The sequence below is a fragment of the Apodemus sylvaticus genome, chromosome 19 (genome assembly GCF_947179515.1).
Source record: "Apodemus sylvaticus chromosome 19, mApoSyl1.1, whole genome shotgun sequence".
Taxonomy (NCBI): Eukaryota; Metazoa; Chordata; class Mammalia; order Rodentia; family Muridae; genus Apodemus; species Apodemus sylvaticus.
Genome location: NC_067490.1, coordinates 44,995,685 through 45,017,082, shown reverse-complemented (window position 1 = coordinate 45,017,082; position 21,398 = coordinate 44,995,685). Strand labels below are relative to the sequence as shown.

At 49.1% G+C, this 21,398-nt stretch overlaps 1 protein-coding gene across 1 annotated transcript in view; it reads left to right on the top strand.

Moving 5' to 3' along the window:
* Armc2 (armadillo repeat containing 2) overlaps positions 1 to 21,398 on the top strand; it is a 110,761-nt gene that overhangs the window by 49,545 nt on the left and 39,818 nt on the right. The window contains exons 9-11 of the mRNA XM_052164297.1: positions 1,095 to 1,197; positions 2,672 to 2,895; positions 17,968 to 18,113. Of these exons, the coding sequence (XP_052020257.1) occupies positions 1,095 to 1,197; positions 2,672 to 2,895; positions 17,968 to 18,113 (473 nt within the window). The remainder of the gene's footprint in view (positions 1 to 1,094; positions 1,198 to 2,671; positions 2,896 to 17,967; positions 18,114 to 21,398) is intronic.

Below are 21,398 nucleotides of genomic sequence, written 5' to 3'. Positions count from 1 at the left end.
CCTGAGTTTGACCCACATTATAGAAAAAGGAAACTAACTCCTGTGGGTTGTCTTCTGGCTTCTTCTCCTTCTCCTTCTCCTTCTCCTTCTCCTTCCTCTTCCTCTTCCTCTTCTCCTTCTCCTCCTCCTCCTTCTTTTTCTTCTCCTTCTTTCTCTTCCTCCTCCTCCGCCTCCTCCTCCTCCTTCTCTCTCTCTCTCTCTCTCTCTCTCTCTCTCTCTCACACACACACACACACACACACACACACACACTTAACAAAAACACTTAAGGAGCAGGGGCAGGTGAATCTTTGTAAATTCAAGGCCCTGGTGATCTACACAGTAAGGCCCTGCCTCCCTAAAACAAAACAAAAAAACAAGTCATTTTCTTTTCTGGGGTGCTTACTTCATTTGAAGAATTTTGCTGTTCTGAAGTTTATTAGATGTTTCCCCATTATTGACCATATTTTACTACTTTAGATAAATATGCAATGTGCACCCTTGGTTCAGCCAGCCACTCTATTTTTATAAAGGAAATTGTTCTTCCTTATTGCCTTGTGCTTAATTGATTTAGAAATTGTTGTAGCTTAGAAAGTGATTTCAGCTTCAAACAATGATTATCTCAAGGTATTCCAGAAATAGCCCCAAGAATAAACGGGGCACAGTCTAAAGCACTGGCTTTAAGTTCTTTCTTACACAAATGGAGGAGGGGGGCATGTTTTCTTTGCTTCCGTTCCTCGGTGGATTCTTTCCGAGATGAGTTTAATCTGAACTTTGGTATCCTTCATTGCTTACCAGTATATTCTAAATCAATTGCTGTTTGATGGCGCACTCTTAAAGGTACCCAATAGTTTGACAATGCAAAAGGTTTCCTAATGAGAGACAAACGCTTGTTAAAGTGTTCTTGCCCGAAGGGCCGCCAGCGTTGTTTTTTAGTACAACTGACTTAGATATGGCAGCTGAGGTGAAAGGTGGCCCAAACCATCCTAGGTTGTTCCCTTAGAATATTTCTGACATTTAACACCCTCTTCCTGCACCCGGAGTGTGGAGGCTTTGGAGGTGCCAGGCCTTTTTCTCCTTCTGCCTAGAAATGCAAGTGTGTTCTTTCTCTGCAGCTCAAGGTGAGTGGAAAGAACCTTCTCAACGTCTGCAAACTGGTATTTAAAATCAGCAGGAGTGAGGAAAATGATCTCCTAATGCAGAAGGACAACATCCTGGGTGAGTCTCCATCAGTGCTGCTGGGGCGCTGGCCCTGCACCCCAACACAGGTGCCAAGCCCTTAGGGGAAAGGGAGAGCGAGCGGGGGTGGGGGGGTGGCGCGAGAGGTTGGCTCTAAAGCAGCATTCAGAATCTACTGTGACCGGCTGGGTTTTGGTTTTGCTCTTTTGATGCCTGTAGCGATGTGGAGTGACCCAATGACATCACTGTGTAAATGATGTCCGCTCCCTAGGCCTGGAGTTACTATTAGAATAAACACACCTGTACGTTTTTTGACGTAATCAAAAAATTCTACTCTCTTGACATAACTAAGGAGTAAGCCTCCCCCACCCGCCAAAGACGAAGAAACTGCTGTAGCTATTACAGATTGCAGCCAGGGACACAGTTTAATACACAGAGGCCTAGCTAACAAAGCCCAATTCCTAACGTGTCCCTAAATAATTCAGAAGTGAAGAGAATTCCCTGGTGGGAAGCTCTCCGGAGGTGTGTGCTGCTCCTGCAGAAGAGGCCGCAATGCAAAGCACTGTGGTCATTTTTTGATAACAGGGGACAATGACGGCAGCAAACAGGGACAAATCCAGGCTTGAAAGAATGTCGAACGCCATATCGATTAGCTGAGAATCACAGATAAACAAAGAAGTAAGGGCCCCTTTGACATTCTTACACTTGAGAGTGGTATCTTCATCTAACCGTGCTCGAACCATCTGGAAGGCTCCAAAAACAGATTCGCTCTGTGGCCTATGGCTCTGCCAGTAGGATTTTGTTGTTGGGTTTATTCATTTATTTATTGGTTTGGTTGCTTGTCTCCAGCAGTCCTGGGGGTTGGACTTAGAGTGTGATGCCTTTGACCACGCTGTTCGTTGTCGTTTGTTGTCATTTGTGGTGGTTGTTGGTTGGTGTTTACAGACAGGGTCTCACTCTGAGCAGAGCACAGCCTGGGCTCAGATTCAGCCGTGACCCTTCCACCTTGACGTCCTTAATGCTGAGAGGACAGATGTCCCCAGCATGCTTAAGGAGGGAGGTGTTCTTAAACTGGCTTGAGAAGGGGTGGATACTATATTCAAATCCTGCCCAGCGACTGAGATTGTAAAATTCCCATGTGACCCATGAGCCATTAGGAAAGCAAGAAACGGCAATCTTGAAGATTTGTTGAAGATGAAACTCTTTACCAGTGATTGCCTGTATCATTAGTATTAGATAATAACTTTACATTTTTGTAACTAAATATTAAAGGCTGGTGACTGTTACTGAGAGTCAAGGAGAGGCTGTCGTCCTTACTTGCACAGAAACAACCCCGCCCTTTGGTCACATCACTATTCATGGAGATTTGCTGTAGCTGGGACTTCCCAACTTGAGTAGCTTCTGGAGCATTTATGTGCATGTGTCCTTGAATGAGCATGATTTACAAATTGTGTGTCAACGTCAACTTGGCGGCTGTGCTTAGGCATTTATAGAAATCCGTCTTCTCTGGCAGAATCATTACTGGAGGTCGTGAGAGGTGAGGACCTGCAGAGCAACACCGAGGCCTTTCTCTACTGCATGGGGGCTCTGAAATTCATCTCGGGAAGCCCCGGATTTCTTACTGAGATGGTCAACAAAGGCGCAGTGGAGATCTTGGCACAGTTAATAAAGGAAATGACAGAGGACACGGAGAAGCATGGGGCGTGCCGGCCTAATGCAGGCCACTTGCTAGTGCAGGTAGGTGCTGTGCTCTGTGCTCGAGAAGGTTTCAGGGGTAGACTTAGTTTTCTGACAGCATTTAAAGTAGCAGCAGAGGAGACACCTCCTCATCCCAAGGCAGTCCCGGGTCTCAGAGATCAAAGGGAAGTGGTCCCTGTCCAGTCAGTGTGTGCCCTATTTCATGGCTTTCAGTAGAACTTTCCATATTGCATGCATAGTTCTTCAAAGAAAGCAGGACTGAGAGCTGGGCTTGGCAGAACTTGAGAGGAGCAGGGGGATCAAGAGTTCAAGGTCAGCCTCTGCTACATAAGGAGTTTGAGGCCAGTGGGCTTCTTGAGACCAAGGAAGGAAGAGAAGGAAGGAGGAGAGAAGAGAGGAAGGAATGGAGGGAGGGAGGGAGGGAGGGAGGGAGGGAGAGAAAGAGGGAGGAAGGGAGAGAGGGAAAGAGGCAGCGAGGGAGGGAGGAAGGAGGAGGGAGGAAGAAGGGAGGGAAGGAGAGAGGGAAGGAGGGAGGGAGGGAGGAAGGAGGGAAGGAGGAAGGGAGGGAGGGAAGGGGGAGGGAGGGAGGAGGGAGGGAAGGGGGAGGGAGGGAAGGAGGGAGGGAAGGAGGAAGGAGGGAGGGAGGGAGGAGGGAGGGAAGGAGAGAGGGAGGGCCGGCTGCACTGAGCCTCATCGCACAGGCCTGTCAATCTGAGCCAATCAGGAAGCTGAGGCAGGAGAGTTGAAACTAGGCTCTGTTTTAAAACAGACAGTAAGGAGCAGGCTGAGGAGGCAGGGCCATGATGGAGTGCATCGGTCCCATCCTCAGCAAAGGGAGAAGACGATGTGGGCACAGAGGGATGAGGAGCGAGGGACCTCTCTGCACATCAGTTGTGCGTGATGTGATACCGTGGATCTTCCAGCCAGATCAGGAGATTGTTTATAATCGGGACCTAAGGCCACATCTCCCGTCCGTCCGCAATGACTCGGGAGTTAATGACACTGGGTGGAGTTTTTAACAGGCTCTGCGGATGCCGGGCAGCTCTGGGACCAAGGGGAGGCAGGTAATAAAACAACCAGGTATAATTCATCTGACCAGAACAGGAAGAAAAATTTTCCTCTGCTTAAGAGTTTTATTACTGCTCTCGTGACAGATTAAATTTCACAGTTAAATTATTTCCACCAAAACTTCTCTAGCGCTCATATTCCTTGGTAGATGAGATTTTTTACCCCTAACAGCATTTATATATCAAATAATAGCATCTTTGATGTAATAACTCATGGGATTTGAAATGTGCTTGTCAATTAACGAGGATGGATTGAACCTTTGGAGTGCTCCGAGACATGGGGGGGGGGGGAGGAGCGTGTTAAAAATTAGATTTACACCCTGACTTCAAGACTCTTAAAATATTTATGATGATTATTAATTTCAGATTTTGGTCTCCCATTTTGAAAAGATTGTTTTAAAAAAAATCTCTTTTGGTCAAAGACAAGGTGAGACCATGCTTTGGCAAGGGGGCCCTATAAAGCACACTTTTTATGTTGACTGAATTTTGGATCTTTTGTGGGATTTTTTTTTTAAAGTAATTTCTGATTATATGGTAATTAAATTTCTGTTAAAATGTAGGAAATATAAGGAAAAGTTTAAAAATTACCTGAGTGGCTGAAGAGATGGCTCAGTGGTTAAGAGCACTGACTGCTCTGCCAGAGGTCCTGAGTTCAATTCCCAGCAAGCACATGGTGGCTCACAACCAACTGTAATGGGATCAGATGCCCTCTTCTGATCTGAGCTGTCTGAAGACAGCTACAGTGTACTTATATATAATAATAAACAAATCTTAAAAAAAATTACCTGAGCTAGGGGTGGCACACACCTATAATCCTGACACACTTTGGAGGCTGAGGCAGGAGGATCATAAATTCAAGGTCAGCTTGAACCTATCTCAAAAACAAAAACAAAACAAAACAAAAAATAAGATATTTTTATCCTGAACTATATGGACATACCTTCAACATTATAGTCTTTGTTATAGTTCAATATATAAAGTCTCTGATATGCGTGTGTGTGTGTGTGTGTGTGTGTGTGTGTGTGTGTGTGTGTGTGTGTATTTTCTCGAATGCACTGTGCAAACCAGGCTGGCCTCAAACTCAAAGAGATGTCTGCCTTTAGAGTGCTGGGATTAAATGCATGTATTAAAGGTATGCCTGGCTCTAATCTGTATTTTATTTATTTATTTTTTCATATGCACTGTGTGTTGCCTACATGTATGTCTCTGTAAAGATGCCGGATCCCCAGGAACTAGAGTTAGAGACAGTTGTGGGCTGCCCTGTGGGGTTGGGTCCTCTGGGAGAGAAGTCAGTGCTCTTAGCCACTGAGCCATCCCCCCAGACCCTCTAATCTGTATTTTTAATAGCCAGTTCGTTTTATGTCACCTCTTCTCTTTTGGTTTCTTCGTGTGCCCGTTCAGTCAGCTTATGTTGTTCACAGTATACTTGGTACTTTGTAATAATCTCACAGGTTTTAAACATGGGACAGAAAAACTCTGTGGCACCACCTCTATCAGCTCACTTGATACTGTTTCACTGCTGATGTAAGGATGTGCCCATGTGGTGGCTTGAATGAAAATGGTCTCCACGGGCTCATAGGTTTGACTTCTTGGTCCTCGGTTGGCGGAACTGGGAAGGATTAGAAAGTGTGGCCTTGTTGGAGGCCATGTGTTGCTGAGGATGGCTCTGAAGTTTGAAAAGTCCATACCAGGCCCAGTGTCTGTGTGCCTGTGCTTCTGTGTGTGCCTGTGCCTGTGCTTCTGTGTGTGCCTGTGCCTGTGTCTGTATGTGCCTGTGCCTGTGTCTGTGTGTGTCTGTGTCTGTGTGTGCCTGTGCCTGTGTCTGTGTGTGCCTGTGTCTGTGTGTGCCTGTGCCTGTGTCTGTGTGTGTCTGTGTCTGTGTGTGTGTGTGCCTGTGTCTGTGTGTGCCTGTATCTGTGCCTGTGCCTGTGTCTGTGTGTGTCTGTGTCTGTGTGTGCCTGTGCCTGTGTCTGTGTGTGCCTGTGCCTGTGTCTGTGTGTGTCTGTGCCTGTGTGTGTCTGTGCCTGTGTCTGTGTGTGCCTGTGCCTGTGCTTCTGTGTGTGCCTGTGCCTGTGTCTGTGTGTGCCTGTGTCTGTGTGTGTCTGTGCCTGTGTCTGTGTGTGTCTGTGCCTGTGCTTCTGTGTGTGCCTGTGCCTGTGTCTGTGTGTGTCTGTGCCTGTGTCTGTGTGTGCCTGTGCTTCTGTGTGTGCCTGTGCCTGTGTCTGTATGTGTCTGTGTCTGTGTGTATCTGTGCCTGTGTCTGTGTGTGTCTGTGCCCATGTCTGTGTGTGCCTGTGCCTGTGTCTGTGTGTGTCTGTACCTGGGTCTGTGTGTGCCTGTGCCTGTGTGTGTCTGTGCCTGTGTCTGTGTGTGTCTGTGCCTGTGCCTATATCTGTGTCTGTGCCTGTGTCTGTGTGTGCCTGTATCTGTGTCTGTGTGTGTCTGTGCCTGTGTCTGTGTGTGCCTGTGCCTGTGTCTGTGTGTGCCTGTGCCTGTGCCTGTGTCTGTGTGTGCCTGTGCCTGTGTGTGCCTGTGCCTGTGTCTGTGTGTGTCTGTGCCTGTGTCTGTGTGTGTCTATGCTTGTGTCTGTGTATGTGCCTGTGCTTGTGTGCCTGTGTGCCTGTGTCTTTGCCTGCACCTCTCTCCCTCCCTCCCTCTCTCTCTCTTTCCTCCTCCCTCCCTCCTTCCTGTGTCTGTGTGTGTCTGTGCCTGTGTCTGTGTGTGTCTGTGTCTGTATCTGTGCCTGTGTCTGTGTGTGTCTGTGCCTGTGTCTGTGTGTGTCAGTGCCTGTGTCTGTGTGTGTGTGTGCCTGTGTCTGTGTGTGCCTGTATCTGTGTCTGTGCCTGTGTTTGTGTGTGTCTGTGCCTGTGTGTGTCTGTGCCTGTGTCTGTGTGTGCCTGTGCCTGTGTCTGTGTGTGCCTGTGCCTGTGTGTGCCTGTGCCTGTGTCTGTGTGTGTCTGTGCCTGTGTCTGTGTGTGTCTATGCTTGTGTCTGTGTATGTGCCTGTGCTTGTGTGCCTGTGTGCCTGTGTCTTTGCCTGCACCTCTCTCCCTCCCTCCCTCTCTCTCTCTTTCCTCCTCCCTCCCTCCTTCCCTCTCTCTCTTTCTCTCCCCCTCCCTCCCGCTCTCTCTCCCTCTCTCTCTCCCTCTCTCCTCCCCCCCCCTCTCCCTCTCTCTCTCTCTCTCTCTGCCTGCCGCCTGTGGATCAAGATGTGATGCTCTCAGTCACTGCTCCAGTCACTGCCATGCCTGTCTGTTCCCTTCCATGATGACCATGGACTATCGCTCTAGTATTGTAAACGAGCCCTCAGTTAAATGATTAATTAGTTATTAAGAGTTGCCTTGGTCATGGTGTCTCTTCTCAGCAGTAGAATAGTAACTTAGACAACCTCAAGTTCTCAACCATGCTTATCTTTGTTTGATATTTTTGTTTGTTTGAAGACAGGGTTTCTTTGTGTAGCTCTGGCTGTCCTGGAACTCAGTCTGTAGAACAAGCTCTGAGATCCACCTGCCTCTGCCCCGAGTGCTGGGATCTGAGACAGTCTCTCGCTATAGCTCAGGCCTGCCTCTTGATTGTAATTTTCTTCCTCCATCCACCCAAGTGCTGGGATTACAGGCATGTACCTCAGCATCTGGCCCCTTTTACTGTCACAGATTGGGTGTTCTCATCTAGTTGGAGAAATGTTTCCAGTCTGTTATATGTCTGTGGTACCATTTTATATAATAAGAATAAATTATATAAATTTATATAATTATATAAATAATGCTATCAGGAACAAACCTATGTCAGATCAAGAAATGAGGCTACTAGGTAGGTGTGGTGGTCAGGACCATATATCAGCGTTTGAAGCCAAAACATTTCAAGGTCAGTGCCAGTCTGAGTTAGGTAACAGGCTGCTGTCTCAAAGAACAAACAAGCCTTACTCCTCCCTGCAACTTGAAATCAAATCTCTGCTGCTGTTTATTTAGCTCAGAGTATTGCTACCACCATTCCTGGTTTTTATTTCTCTTTTCTAGGATTATCCCTGGACCCACTAGGTCAGCCCTTCCATTCATTTCCTCTAGGGGGCGCCGTGGAGCGTCACGCCGCCCACCACCTCCACATCACAGCTGGTTTAGGTGTTGTCTCCATCACCTTGCTTTGAACCTAGGATCTGGTTGAGACTCTGTGGGGACCACGGTCTGCACCCTGTATCCTATGCAGCTGGAGAAAGTGAAGCCCACTGTGGCCACTGAAGAGCACGCCCCTGCCTTGCCTTGTGCAAACCATCACCATGTTTGAACGTTTACAGGTCTGGGTAGGAAGGGAGTTTGTCTCACAGCTTGTCATTTGCAGAATTCCCAAAACCGAACAGTCCTTCCTATTTAGTTAAAACCAAAATGTTGGGCTCAATAGCCCAAAAGTGTAAGCTCACCATCTGAGAGACTAAAGTAGGAGACTCCTGAGTTCAAGGCCAGCCTGAGCCACAGACAAGACCCATGTCAGAAAAGGAATTTGTTAGTCAGGGAAAGAAAACAAACAAGAAGCTGTTTTATACTGAATGCATAATAAAATGTAAGCCACATGACTCCACCCCCAAATACTGCATATGCAAACACACACACACACACACACACACCTGTATCCCACAGGAGAAACAAAAAAATATTTTGTCAATGCAACCTCCATCCATCTGCCGGGAAGGAGATCTCCTTCACACCCAGTTTTTTTTTTAAAGATGTATTTATTTATTATATGTGAGTACACTGTAGCTGTCTTCAGATACCCCAGAAAAGGACACCAGATCCCATTACAGATGGTTGTGAGCCACCATGTGATTGCCGAGAATTGAACTCAGGACCTTTGGAAGAGCAGTCAGTGCTCTTACCCGCTGAGCCATCTCCCCAGCCCTCATCACACCCAGTTTTTAATGACATGCGAATTATTGTGATTTATTTGTTCACTGGGTGAGACAGCTATTCTTCACTTATGAATTTCCCATCCTGTAAAGGAATACTTTATCCACCGGGGCAGCCGGCCCCTTACTCACTTGACGGGAGAGAATGGGCATTCGGAATCCAGGGTCCTTCCTTCTCTCCTCTGCCTTATTCTCGGGAAGCTGCTTCCTGGGGGCAGCTCAGACTGCTTCTCCAAGGACAGCAGGTCTGGAGATGTGGGGAGACTCGGCACTCATGATCATTGAATGCCTGGGTTCCGAACTCTGGAAGGGTGGGGCCCATCACCGTGACTGGAGGATGAATTTCATAGCTAAGTCCTCAAGTGCTGCTTACCTACCCAGTCACAGGCTCTGTCTGTGCCTAGAGGTTCACAAAATGCTATGTTGTGACGGTAGCCTACTTTTATAAGAGGAAAGGAGAAGCTGGATCAGGAAAGGCCTGGACAAAGCCACCAACCAGGAAGGAGGGTTAACGCACACAGCATGACCAGGAAGAATGTGCTAGAGATATTTCCTCTGCAGCCAGGAAGATCCAGGGCGGGAAATCAGGATGCATGCTCGCTGTTTGCAAAAAGCCATTTGCTTGTCATCATATTAGCATGTCTGCTCAGTCCTGTCACCTCTCCGTACCGTGAACATATTCATTGTGGCAATGAAGAAATACCACTAACTTATGTCATTGTGAAACCCAGTGCTAGAATTTCATCACTCAGTAACTTTAGCCCTTGACAGGATCTGTGGATGACCTGGAACTCCTGGTGATGCTCCTGCCTCTGTCTCTCCCAGCTACTAGAGTTACAACAGCACACCCCGCCCATGCTTTCTCAGTGGTTACTAATGCGACTCCCGCAGACTCCTTTTCCTTATTTTTGGCACATTGACATTCTGTGTAATCTATTCAACCTCCAAGTTCTCTCCTGTCTTAATGGTACATGATAAATTACAAGGATGGATGGGCAGTGGTGGCAAGTGGTTTACTCCCAAGAGGCAGGGGAATCTCTGAGTTCAAGGCCAACCTGTTTTCCAGGACAGCCTGGGCTACATAGAGAAACAACAATAAAAATTAGAAGCATCAAGTCATATAGCCATTTTTCCTAAGGTATAGAGGCATCCAGGTAGTAAACAGATACTCAGTCATGATCATAGGCACACGCTGGTGTTGGGGGGCGGGGGTGGGCAGGAGTACTTCCAGCTGAGGTAAAAAAGCCATGGTAGGAAATGTGGTGTGCGGCCCCAGCAGGCCTGTGAATTAGCAACACTTCCCTATGCATATACATTTGTGGACTGCCCTGAGATTCTCGGGAAAACTTGGCTCTAACATTTCCATGTGTGCAGTGATGCTGTGTGTTGCCACTGTCTTCTGCCAGACTGTGTTCCCCATATGTGAGACAGTGTGAAACCTCTTGGGTTACCGCAGAGGCACATATGTGGTCTCGGTTGGGCAAAAGTCCAAAGAATGAATGTACTTTTATTAATAGAGGGAGACAGGTCTAGCCGAGGTTAGGACTATGCCGCTCTGGCGGTTCCCTCACGGGGGACCCCCGTTTGTGGTCTCCGGTGACCGTGCTCATCATTTCTCGGCATCCGTGGGAAGTGAACCACTTTGCAGTTGGCAGTTGCGATAAAACTTGAGGGATTTGAGGGATGGATAACCCACAACCGAGAAATAAAATAAATGTGTTTACAGACAAATGCCAAATAGAATGGGGGAGCAGAGGACCAGGAGTCCGAAGTCCAGGACTCCAGGCCACCTGGCAGCGGCCTGCTGACGCGCTTGCGCCCCAGTTTCCTTGTCTCGCAAATGAGGAACAGAGCCCCGTTCTTGCCTGCCCCATGGGCGGTTTCAAGCAGCAAATGGAGTGAGCGGTTTATCACCTGTGGATTGGTGACAGCTCATTTGCGTTATACCTCTTGCTATATCAAAGAATAACCTTGATGCTGGCACAGGTCTTGAAGGCGCGACGTCATTTCCAGACTCCTTAACTGGAGTGCGCCCAAAGGTGTCTTTGAAAGATGCTGTTTTGAGTTGGGAAAATGAATCCCCTATGGCAGCAGGCCTGACTAAGGGTCGAGTTCCTGGAATGCTCCATCTTGCCTAGCCTCAGGAGCTCAGGGAGAGTTCTGAGATGGGCTGGTTATTTGAGCCCTTATAAATCTCCTTCTCCTTCTCCTTCTCCTTCTCCTTCTCCTTCTCCTTCTCCTTCTCCTTCTCCTTCTCCTTCTCCTTCTCCTTCTCCTCCTCCTCCTCCTCCTCCTCCTCCTCCTCCTCCTCCTCCTCCTCCTCCTCCTCCTCCTCCTCCTCCTCCTCCTCCTTCTCCTCCCCCTCCTCTTCCTCCTCCTCTTTTAAGACAGAGTTTCTCTGTGGAGCGCTGGCGCTGGCTGTCCTGGAACTCATTATATGGACCAGACTGTCCTGGAACTCACAGAGGTCCACCTGCCTCTGACTCCAAAGTGTTGGGATTAAAGGCGTGGGCCACCACTCCCAGGTCCAATAGCTTCTTAATGCAGTTTTTTTTTTTTTTCTATAAAAATGGGTTTCCTAGAGCTGAGGGTTTAGTTTCTTGGTAGCAACTAAGGGCCTCGGTTCAGTTCCCAGCACCAAAATGCAAAATGCACCAAGAATGGTCTCCCGATGTGGAGTGCAAGGTGGAGGACAGGCAGCTCGGCCAGGCTCTGCGGTGTCTTACCTGACAGACGACGACAGTGCACTGGAGAAGGGCGCTTGAAGCCGCAGAGCAAAGCTCGCTCGTTGTTCGGCTGATAACTAAGCATGGCCAAGATGGACTTTTTCTCCCTTGATAAATGAAAAAAAAAAAAAAAAAATCAGGTCCTCTTCATTCCACGCACCACATAGCAAAACCTGGGACTGAACTCTGTTCAATTCACTGGAGGGCTATCAGCTCCGATTCTTTCTTTATCTTCCCATTGGTTGCTTCTGGACTCTGTCTCTCCCGTTGCCTTCCCATTGGTTGCTTCCTGTATCTTTCTCTGCCGCTGCCTTCCCATTGGTTGCTTCCTGTATCTATCGTTCTCTCCCGCTGCCTTCCCATTGGTTGCTTCCTGAATCTGTCTCTCCCGCTGCAGATAGAAGAGTTGCAGCTCAGGTTTTTTTGCTTTGTTTCTTGGCGAAATGTTGTAGTTGGGAGTTTTAAAGGCCCCGGCACGCCCTTTAGAAGCTAAACAGGCATCATTTGAGCTCCACTGTCCTTAAAGAAAGGATTTAAGATGGCTTAAGAGATTAAGAGACTCAACAGTAACTAAGGAGACCTGGGGACTGGAGGGGGAAGCAGGGAGGCAGCAAACATCTCTGAGAGATGCTCGCCCTGCTCCAGCCCTCGAGTCAGGCCCTATGGGCGGGCTGCCCTGGGACTGGAGGACAACCGCCCACCGAGCCAGCATCCTGGCTCCGCGTCATCCTGGCTCAGCTCTATGCCTTGCGAGGCGATTACGAGTTTTCATTGGGTTTAAATCATTCACTTATGTGACATGAACTCAAGGGTTGGAGTGAAGCTCACAATCAGGGTTGGAACTCGCCCTTCTGGTCACTGTGCTGTCTAGCCAGACCCTCCTCACCCACCGCTCTTAATCCCCCCTGCTCTTTGTTACCAGTAAGGAGTCCTTGTCCTCTCTCTCTCTCTCTCTCTCTCTCTCTCTCTCTCTCTCTCTTCCTCCCTCCCTCTCCCTCTTTTTTAAATTTAAATTTAAATTTTTTTTTAAAGAACAGTAGTTGTGTTCCTATTTTTTAAATCACCGTGTAATGTACATTTGTATGTGGGTGCAGAAAATTAAAACACTCTGGGGCAATCCTTTGCAAGAGCAGTGCCCATTCTGGACCCGTAAGGGATCTTCTGTAATTACTTTTGACCCCAGCACTCTGGGAGGCAGAGGCAGGCAGATCTCTGAGTTCCGAGACCAGCCTGGTCTGCAGAGTGAGTTCCAGGACAGCCAGGGCTACACAGAGAAACCCTGTCTTGAAAACCAAACCAACCAAACAAGCAAGCAAATAAAAACTACATGCTCTTCAGTCCTCCTTTTTGAAACTGTAGCCCAGGCTGGCCTCAAACTGGCTGTCTGTATAATGGATGTTGATCTTGAGACCCTGATTGATCCCCGAGCCTCTACTTCCCAACACAGGGATTACCGGTATGTAATATCACGAAGCCCTCCCCACGTTTCCCACTCTAACCTCCTCTTAGCAGAAGTTTCTTAGATGGGAAACTTCACTTCCCTCTTCCTTCCTTCTCCCTCCTCCCTCTTCCTTCCTTCTCCTTCCTCCCTCTTCTCCCTCCTCCCTCTTCCTTCCTTCTCCCTCCTCCCTCTTCCTTTTCCCTCCTCCCTCTTCCTTCCTTCTCCCTCCTCCCTCTTCCTTCTCCCTCCTCCCTGCATTCCCCTTTCCCACTGAGTTTCAATCACCCAGCTGCCAGCAACTAAACACTGAATAGCGTTAAGAAATGGACTATGGCAGCACTGGGGAGGCTGAGGCAGGCAGATCTCTGTGAGTTCAGAGGCCAGCCTGGTCTACAAAGTGAGTTCCAGGGAATCTAACACCCTCTTCCGGCCTCTGTGCACCAGGAACTTACATGGTGCATAGCCATACATGCACACAACCACTCAAAACACATAAAAATAAGTCAGTCCTTAGGAAGTAAGCACGTAAGGGATGGTGCACCAGAGGCGCTCTCCATGGGAGAGGAGGTGCGTGAAAGCGTGTGTGTGTATGTGTGTGTGTGTGTGTGTATATGTATATATACACACACATACATATATGTGCACATCTATGTATATATGCACACATATATGTATATGGGTATATGTATATAATGGTTGACATGTATGTTGATAAATGATATATGTATATATATATATATATATATATATAATAGTGTATATATGTATACATGTGTGTATATAAAAGATACATGTATACATGTTGCAGAGGGAGAGACTTGACCAGGGTGCTACTGGCACAATCACTCTGTGGCTCTGTCTAGTCACTAAGACATCCATGCAAGTGGACCTAGCTGGGCTCTGTCAGTAGGACGTTTTTAACACAGGGGTATATGCTTAATGCATCTTTCTGCCAGCGCCACGATTGACAAATGTGTAAATGCTCGGGCTATCAGGTATTAATCACCCCCCACACACACACACACACACATACAGTGTACTAACATTTGCACCTCCACTCCTGCTTTGGGCCTTTTGGGGGCTGGGGGACAGGATTTCACCCGCAGGCTAGCTCTAGCTTATTGTATAACCCATCTTAATGCCAACTCGCAATCCTCCTGCCTCAGCCTCCAGAGTGCTGGGACTGCAGATGTGAGCCATTGTGCCCAGCCACTGGGTCATTTACAAAAATTACGTGTTTGGAGCAGAAGAACCTAACTTTTTCTAATGAGAAGAGATAAGAGCGTGGGAAGGGGTAAACCCGGGTTTGAAGAAGAAGAGGCAGCTCCAAGGAGAACCGTGACCCCTGCAGGTGGAGGTGAATGAGGTGAAATGGCAGGCAGAGGAAAGAAACTGTCCTCACAGCACGCCTGGCATACGTGCTCCCGGCTCCCGTGGGCTCTGCCTGCCCTGGGGAAAGACGGGAGTCGGTCTGGTACTGGTTCTCCAGTCTCTGGGGAGGGAAGCGGATGAACTGTCCTTCAGACCAGTGGTTCTCAACCTGAGGGTCTTGATCCTGAAGGACTCTTTCCCAGGAGCTGCCCGACACCATTGGAAAACACAGATATCATTACGATTCATAACAGAAGCAAAATTACAGTTATAAAGTGGCAATGAAAATGATTATGGTTGGGGGTCACCACAGCATGAGGAACTGTATTGAAAGGTTGCAGCATTGGGGCCGGCTGAAAACCACTGAGCTAGCCCAAGGCAAACCAGCGGTGCTTTTTCTGAAGGAGACTGGGAAGGACCTGCTCAAACGTTCCATTTTACTGCGGCCACAGACTGGCTTCGCAGATGCTGGTGGAGGCCACCACGGGCCACTGCACCGTGTACGAGTAGTTTATCTCCCTGCCGGTGTGTGCGGTGTCAGAGCTTTCAAGGAAGAACTTAGGCGCCAACGACCCGTGCTTCGAACACATTCATTCGAAACGTTTGCAAATTTTCTGGGTTTCAACATGGACCAGTTGTATGTTAATCAGTTATAACTTCATTGATACAAAGGAAAAACTACTCGAGGGTACCTGGCATCTCGTTACTTTTTTTTTTATTATTTATTTGGTTTGGTTGTGTTCTGAGGGAGAGTCTTCTAGCCCAGGCAGGCCTCCTGCCCTTTCTGTAGCGAAGGCTAGCCTTCATCTCCTGATCCTCCTGTCCCCACCTCCAAACACTGAGATTCCAGGTGTATGTGTTTGTCCTTGGTTGTTTTTAAAGGTGTGCCCTGCGGCCAATGCTTGCCTCTTACATAGAGCTTTACATACATCACACATACGTCATTCCTACACCTATACAGTCCATACAGCCCACCACCCAGAAGGCAACGGGGAAGCCCGCTCTGCTTCCCACTGACAGATATAAAGGGAGGGCGTGCGGAAGTGACCACCCGTTACATACCTCAGCAGGGAGGTTCAACTCAGACCCATGCTTCCTCCTCTGCACCCCTGGGTGACCAAGCCTGCTCAGTCAGTCACCAGGGTCTCCAGGGCAGAAGTGAGGTTAAAAGGAAAAAAAAAAAAAAGACAATTAGCATTATAACACGACCCCAGCCAGTGCTGAGGCTGAAGCAGGTTTATTTTTTTTCCCAATCTGCTTTTATACCACTTTAAGTACATGCAAAATGGTAAAGATCAGTTCTGGGTCACGGAACAAACAAAGCAAATAAACAAAGTCCGGTAGACACCTTTCTAGGGACTAGTCATGATGACCAAGACCCAAGGAATGCCTCACAAGCCTCACTGAGCCCACTCTGAGCTTTGCATTAACTCAAATGTAAATGTTTTTTTAATCTGGGCCTGTTTCCTGAGTCCTGGCCCAAAGCCAGATTCCCACCAATGTGTCTAGAAGTGTTTAGAAGCAAGCGGCCCCAAAAAGCTCTCTGCAAGTGGGGGTGGGAACAGGTCCACACTGTACAGTGGACACTAACAACATCCACATATCTAATCTTTAGCACCCCTCAGCTCCCCTCAGCTCACCCCCCTTCAGCTTAACCAACCTCAGCTCCCTCCCCTCACTTCAGCTCCCCTTCCCTCCCCTCAGCTCCCCTCAGCTCACCCCTCTCACCTCACCTCAGCTCACCTCACCTCAGCTCACCTCACTTCAGCTTAACTTACCTCAGCTCACCTCCCCTCCCCTCAGCTCACCTCAGCTCCCCTCAGCTCACCCCCTCACCTCAGCTCAACCCACCTCAGCTCATCCCACCTTACCTCACCTCAGCTCACCCCCCTCACCTCAGTTCACCCCCCTCACCTCAGCTCACCCCCCTCACCTCTGCTCACCCCAGCTCACCCACCTCACCTCAACTCACCTCCCCTTCCCTCAGTTCACCCCACCTCAGCTCACCCCACCTCACCTCAGCTCACCTCTCCTCCCCTTACCTCACCTCACCCCACCTCACCTTACCCCACCTCACCTCAGCTCACCCCACCTCACCCCTCTCTCACCTTAGCTCACCTCAGCTCACCCTGCCTCGCCTTAGCTCACCTCACCTCAGCTCACTTTGCTTCATATCTCACAATGATAAGACAACCAGTCAGTATCGCCCCACCATGAGGAAAATGTACTGTGGGAGGGTGAGGAACCAAGCCAGGCTGGAGTTGGGAGACTGAGTGACTCGTCGCCAGCACCTCGCCATTAATCCCATGGGGAAAGATCACACTGAAAAAGAAAATCACTAGACAGCAATGGGGCGGTGGTGGAGCACACCTTTACTTCCAGCAATGGGGAGGGAGAGGCAGGTGGAGCCCTGTAAGTTTGAGGCCAGCCTGGTCTACAGAGTGAGTTCCAGGACAGCCAGGGCTACACAGAGAAACCCTGCCTCAAAAACAAAAACAAACAAACAAAAAAAAATTACTAAACAACAAAGCAAAGTCACTCTTACGAACTTGCTCTCTCCTTGACCCGTAGACCAAAGCTCAAAGTAGAACGCTCTCTTGAGAAAACAACAAAATATAACAACTTTGTAAGACGTCAGCATCTCCCTCTTTGAACGAAATGAGTCCGAAAGTCTTACATAGCTCCTGGCTTCCTCACTATTCAGGGCTACTTAGAAGAATTTAAGTGGGCAGAGCCAGGAGCAGGGGCGCGAGTCTGTACCCCCGGCGTGGGGAGGTAGAGGCAGGAGGACCAGAATTTAAGATCAGCCACAGCTACGTCAACAAGTATGAGGCCAGCCTGAGCTACACGGGATCCTGTCTCAAAACAACAAGTCCAACAACAAAGAATTTAGGGGCTGGTGTGATGGCTCAGTGGGTAAGGGCACTTGCTACCGAGCCAGAGCCAGCCGAGCCAGAGCCAGCCGATAGCCAGATCTGAGCCCTGGAACTTACACCCCAGCTCACCCCACCTCACCTCCCCTTCCCCCACCTCAGTTCACCCCCACCTCAGCTCTGATAGAAACAGAGATCTGACGCCCCCCACAAGTTGTTCTCTGAGTTCCACATGACTGCTATAGCATATGGACACACACACACATACACACACACACACCGATCTCTCTCTCTTAATAATAAAACTTGAAAAAAATTGGAGTGGGAAGGTTCTCTGTGTTTACGACAGGCTCAGTCAAAGATGAAGGATTTCTCTAACTCTGAGGGCTTGGTAAATTATTTACCTAAAATGTTAATATCCATCTACATATCTTTGTATTGGTTCATTTGAGATAGTCCCTTTGTAGCTCAGGCTGGCCTTGAACTGTTTCCTCTCGACTCCCTTATTCTGGGATTACAGGCATATATGCCACTATACCCAGCAACCTCCATTCTTTTTGCTTCGGGGCACAGACCCCTCCCCCTTCCCTGCAGTTGCGGGGGTGGGGTGGGGTGGGGTAGGGTGGGGGTGGGTATGTGTGTGGGGTGGGGGGAAGGCCCGTGGTAGGCGTGGGCCACGTACCCTGCTGCTTTATCTTAAGCTTTAAGAAAATGACCCGCACACACGTTCTCCTAGACAACTGCTACCTTGAGAAACTTGGTGGATTCACCCCTGACGAGAAGCAAGCTCCTGACCCTCGGGGCCTTTCCGCATCTCTGCACAGTGATGGAGCAGCACGCGGATGACAAGGACGTCTGTACCAACATCGCCAGAGTCTTTAGGTAGGTAGACTAGGAAGATACCTCATTGAAAAGCGCGCAGTCGTTAGTTTTTATAACCTCCATCAGATCGGCCTGTGGGCGTGTCTGCATTAATATGAGGTGGCCCCGCCCACCACCTATAGGAAAAGCAGCCCGAGCCAGCTATAAGGATGCGCCAAAGGCCCAGGGTCTGCTTCAGTTCCTGCCTCCAGGTTCCTCTCTGAGTGTCTGGCCTGACTTCCCTTCCTTTGCTCCGTGACAGGGACAGGGACAGTAATGAGCGGAAACATAAGCCGAATAAACCCTTTCCTAACACGTGTTGCTCTTAGTCAATTTTTTGTCACAGCAAAGAGAAGCAAAATGAGCACACACCTGTGTCTATTCTGAGTTCTCAGTATTTGCATACGACTGGGAAGGACTGTTTTCCTTTTAAGTTCATCCACAGACAACATCTTGAATGTAGTTTAAAAGCCCCGAGTCAAGCTGATTTCTTGGACACAACTCTAAGCATATTAATTGTCACTTAGAGAGTAGGAGGGCTGTAAACTAGCCTAATGACTTTGTTCTTTTCTTTTAAAAGATTTATTTTATTTATATGAGTACACTGTCGCTGTCTTCAGACACACCAGAAGAGGGCATCGGATCCCATTACAGATGGTTGTGAGCCACCATGTGGTTGCTGGGATTTGAACTCAGGACCTCAGGAAGAGCAGTCAGTGCTCTTAACTGCTGAGCCATCTCTCCGGCCCCAACTTTGTTACTTTGCTTGACCGTCTTCGTCGCCCCTTGGCGCTAGAGAACTATGTGCCACAAGACATGTCAAACTTTTTGCCACACTGGAAATACTACCTAGGTGCTTTAATTCAAGAAGAAGATGGCTGATTCCAGCCTGGTGTCACTTAGTTGGTAATAGTTATTTTTGAAAGGTTTGTGGTGAGGGCTCAAGAGGTCACTGAAAAGGGTGTTGGTGTGTGGAGTCCATTAGGTGACATTAATGCCACGGAAAGACAGACAGCATGGTGGGGGCCCTGAAGCGAGGAGTGACTAGGAGCCCACGTGGCAGGAGTGGGCGCTCTTTTATGTTCTAAGGACAATCCCCACCTGTAGGCAGGCTCTGCTTCCCAGGCCCGAGGCAGGAAGGGTTTGGGAGCAGGAAAAGTGGCCGGGTAAACTCACTCCTCCAGCCACCTAGAGACTGTGCTCAGCGGGTGCCGGCTTGTCTGCCGGATCCGGATCCGATCCGGAACCGGAAGGCTAAGCCCCGCTGCAGGACTGGCTTGGGCCGCCCGGTGCCAGCATTACACTCTGAGACTCCTGTGCCCGTTGTTGGCACCTGGACTTACAGATTCCCCAGCCACCTTTGCACTTTCTCTGACCCACGTTTGATCATCGCTTGAATCTAGGTTGTGTGCAAGTAGCCAGGCTCTGACCCGCTCCTGCAGTACCTGGCGGATTTACGGTCTTCTTCTATGTGCTTGGCCAACAATCTCGCAAGATGATTTCCCACCCCCCTCAGGCCTGACTTTGTAGTTCAAAGTCCAGTCTTAGCCTCCTAAGTTCTAAGAGTATACGCCACTTCACCTGGCTTTAAAAAAAAAAATGTCCTTTAATACAATTAAAAAATGAGTACCCTGTCGCTGTCTTCAGACACTCCAGAAGAGGGAGTCAGATCTCTTTACAGATGGCTGTGAGCCACCATGTGGTTGCTGGGATTTGAACTCAGGAAGAGCAGTCAGTGCTCTTAACCGCTGAGCCATCTCTCCAGCCCCCTTTAACAGTTTTATAGATAGCTCCATAAGGATTTCACATCCTTTCAAGATGGTTATGGAAATAAGCTACTTCCTCCTAGGCTATACTGTGATTATGAATATAATCAATATTTACCTATTAATTTTATACTGGGGAATCTTCTGAGTGTTATGTCTGTTTGTCTATGGATTCTCTTGTATTGTCTATGCAAATGTCTGCAAATGACAATGATTATTTTGCTTCTGTCAAAAGTATTGCAGTTCTTTCCCCTACCCCTTTTAAGAATTTAAATTTAATTAGTTTTAATGTCATATGTTGAGATAGCCTCACCCCCGTAGTCCAGGCTGGCCTTGAACTCCTGGCACTCCTGCCTCAGGTTCCCAAGTGTTGTCTGAGCCACCATGACTCGCTCCTGTCTTTTCTTTATTACACTGCTTAGGACTCTTGATACAAAACCAGTGAGCACTCGCTAACCAGTGAGCACTCGCTAACCAGTGATCACTAGCTAACCAGTGATCACTAGCTAACCAGTGAGCACTAGCTAACCAGTGAGCACTAGCTAACCAGTGAGCACTAGTTAACCAGTGAGCACTCGCTAATCAGTGAGCACTCGCTAATCAGTGAGCACTAGCTAACCAGTGAGCACTAGCTAACCAGTGAGCACTCGCTAACCAGCGAGCACTCGCTAACCAGCGAGCACTCGCTGACCAGCGAGCACTCGCTGACCAGCGAGCACTCGCTGACCAGCGAGCACTCGCTGACCAGCGAGCACTCGCTGACCAGCGAGCACTCGCTGACCAGCGAGCACTCGCTGACCAGTGAGCACTCGCTAACCAGTGGGCACTAGCTGACCAGTGAGCACTCGCTGACCAGTGAGCACTAGCTAACCAGTGAGCACTCGCTAACCAGTGAGCACTCGCTAACCAGTGAGCACTAGCTAACCAGTGAGCACTCGCTGACCAGTGGGCACTCGCTGACCAGTGAACACTAGCTGACCAGTGAGCACTAGCTGACCAGTGAGCACTAGCTAACCAGTGAGCACTCGCTAACCAGTGAGCACTAGCTAACCAGTGAGCACTAGCTAACCAGTGAGCACTAGTTAACCAGTGAGCACTAGCTAACCAGTGAGCACTAGCTAACCAGTGAGCACTAGCTAACCAGTGAGCACTAGCTAACCAGCGAGCACTAGCTAACCAGCGAGCACTCGCTAACCAGCGAGCACTAGCTAACCAGCGAGCACTCGCTGACCAGCGGGCACTCGCTGACCAGCGGGCACTCGCTGACCAGCGGGCACTCGCTGACCAGCGGGCACTCGCTGACCAGCGGGCACTCGCTGACCAGCGGGCACTCGCTGACCAGCGAGCACTAGCTGACCAGCGGGCACTCGCTGACCAGCGGGCACTAGCTGACCAGCGGGCACTAGCTGACCAGCGGGCACTAGCTGACCAGCGGGCACTCGCTGACCAGCGGGCACTCGCTGACCAGCGAGCACTCGCTGACCAGTGGGCACTCGCTGACCAGTGGGCACTCGCTGACCAGTGAGCACTCGCTGACCAG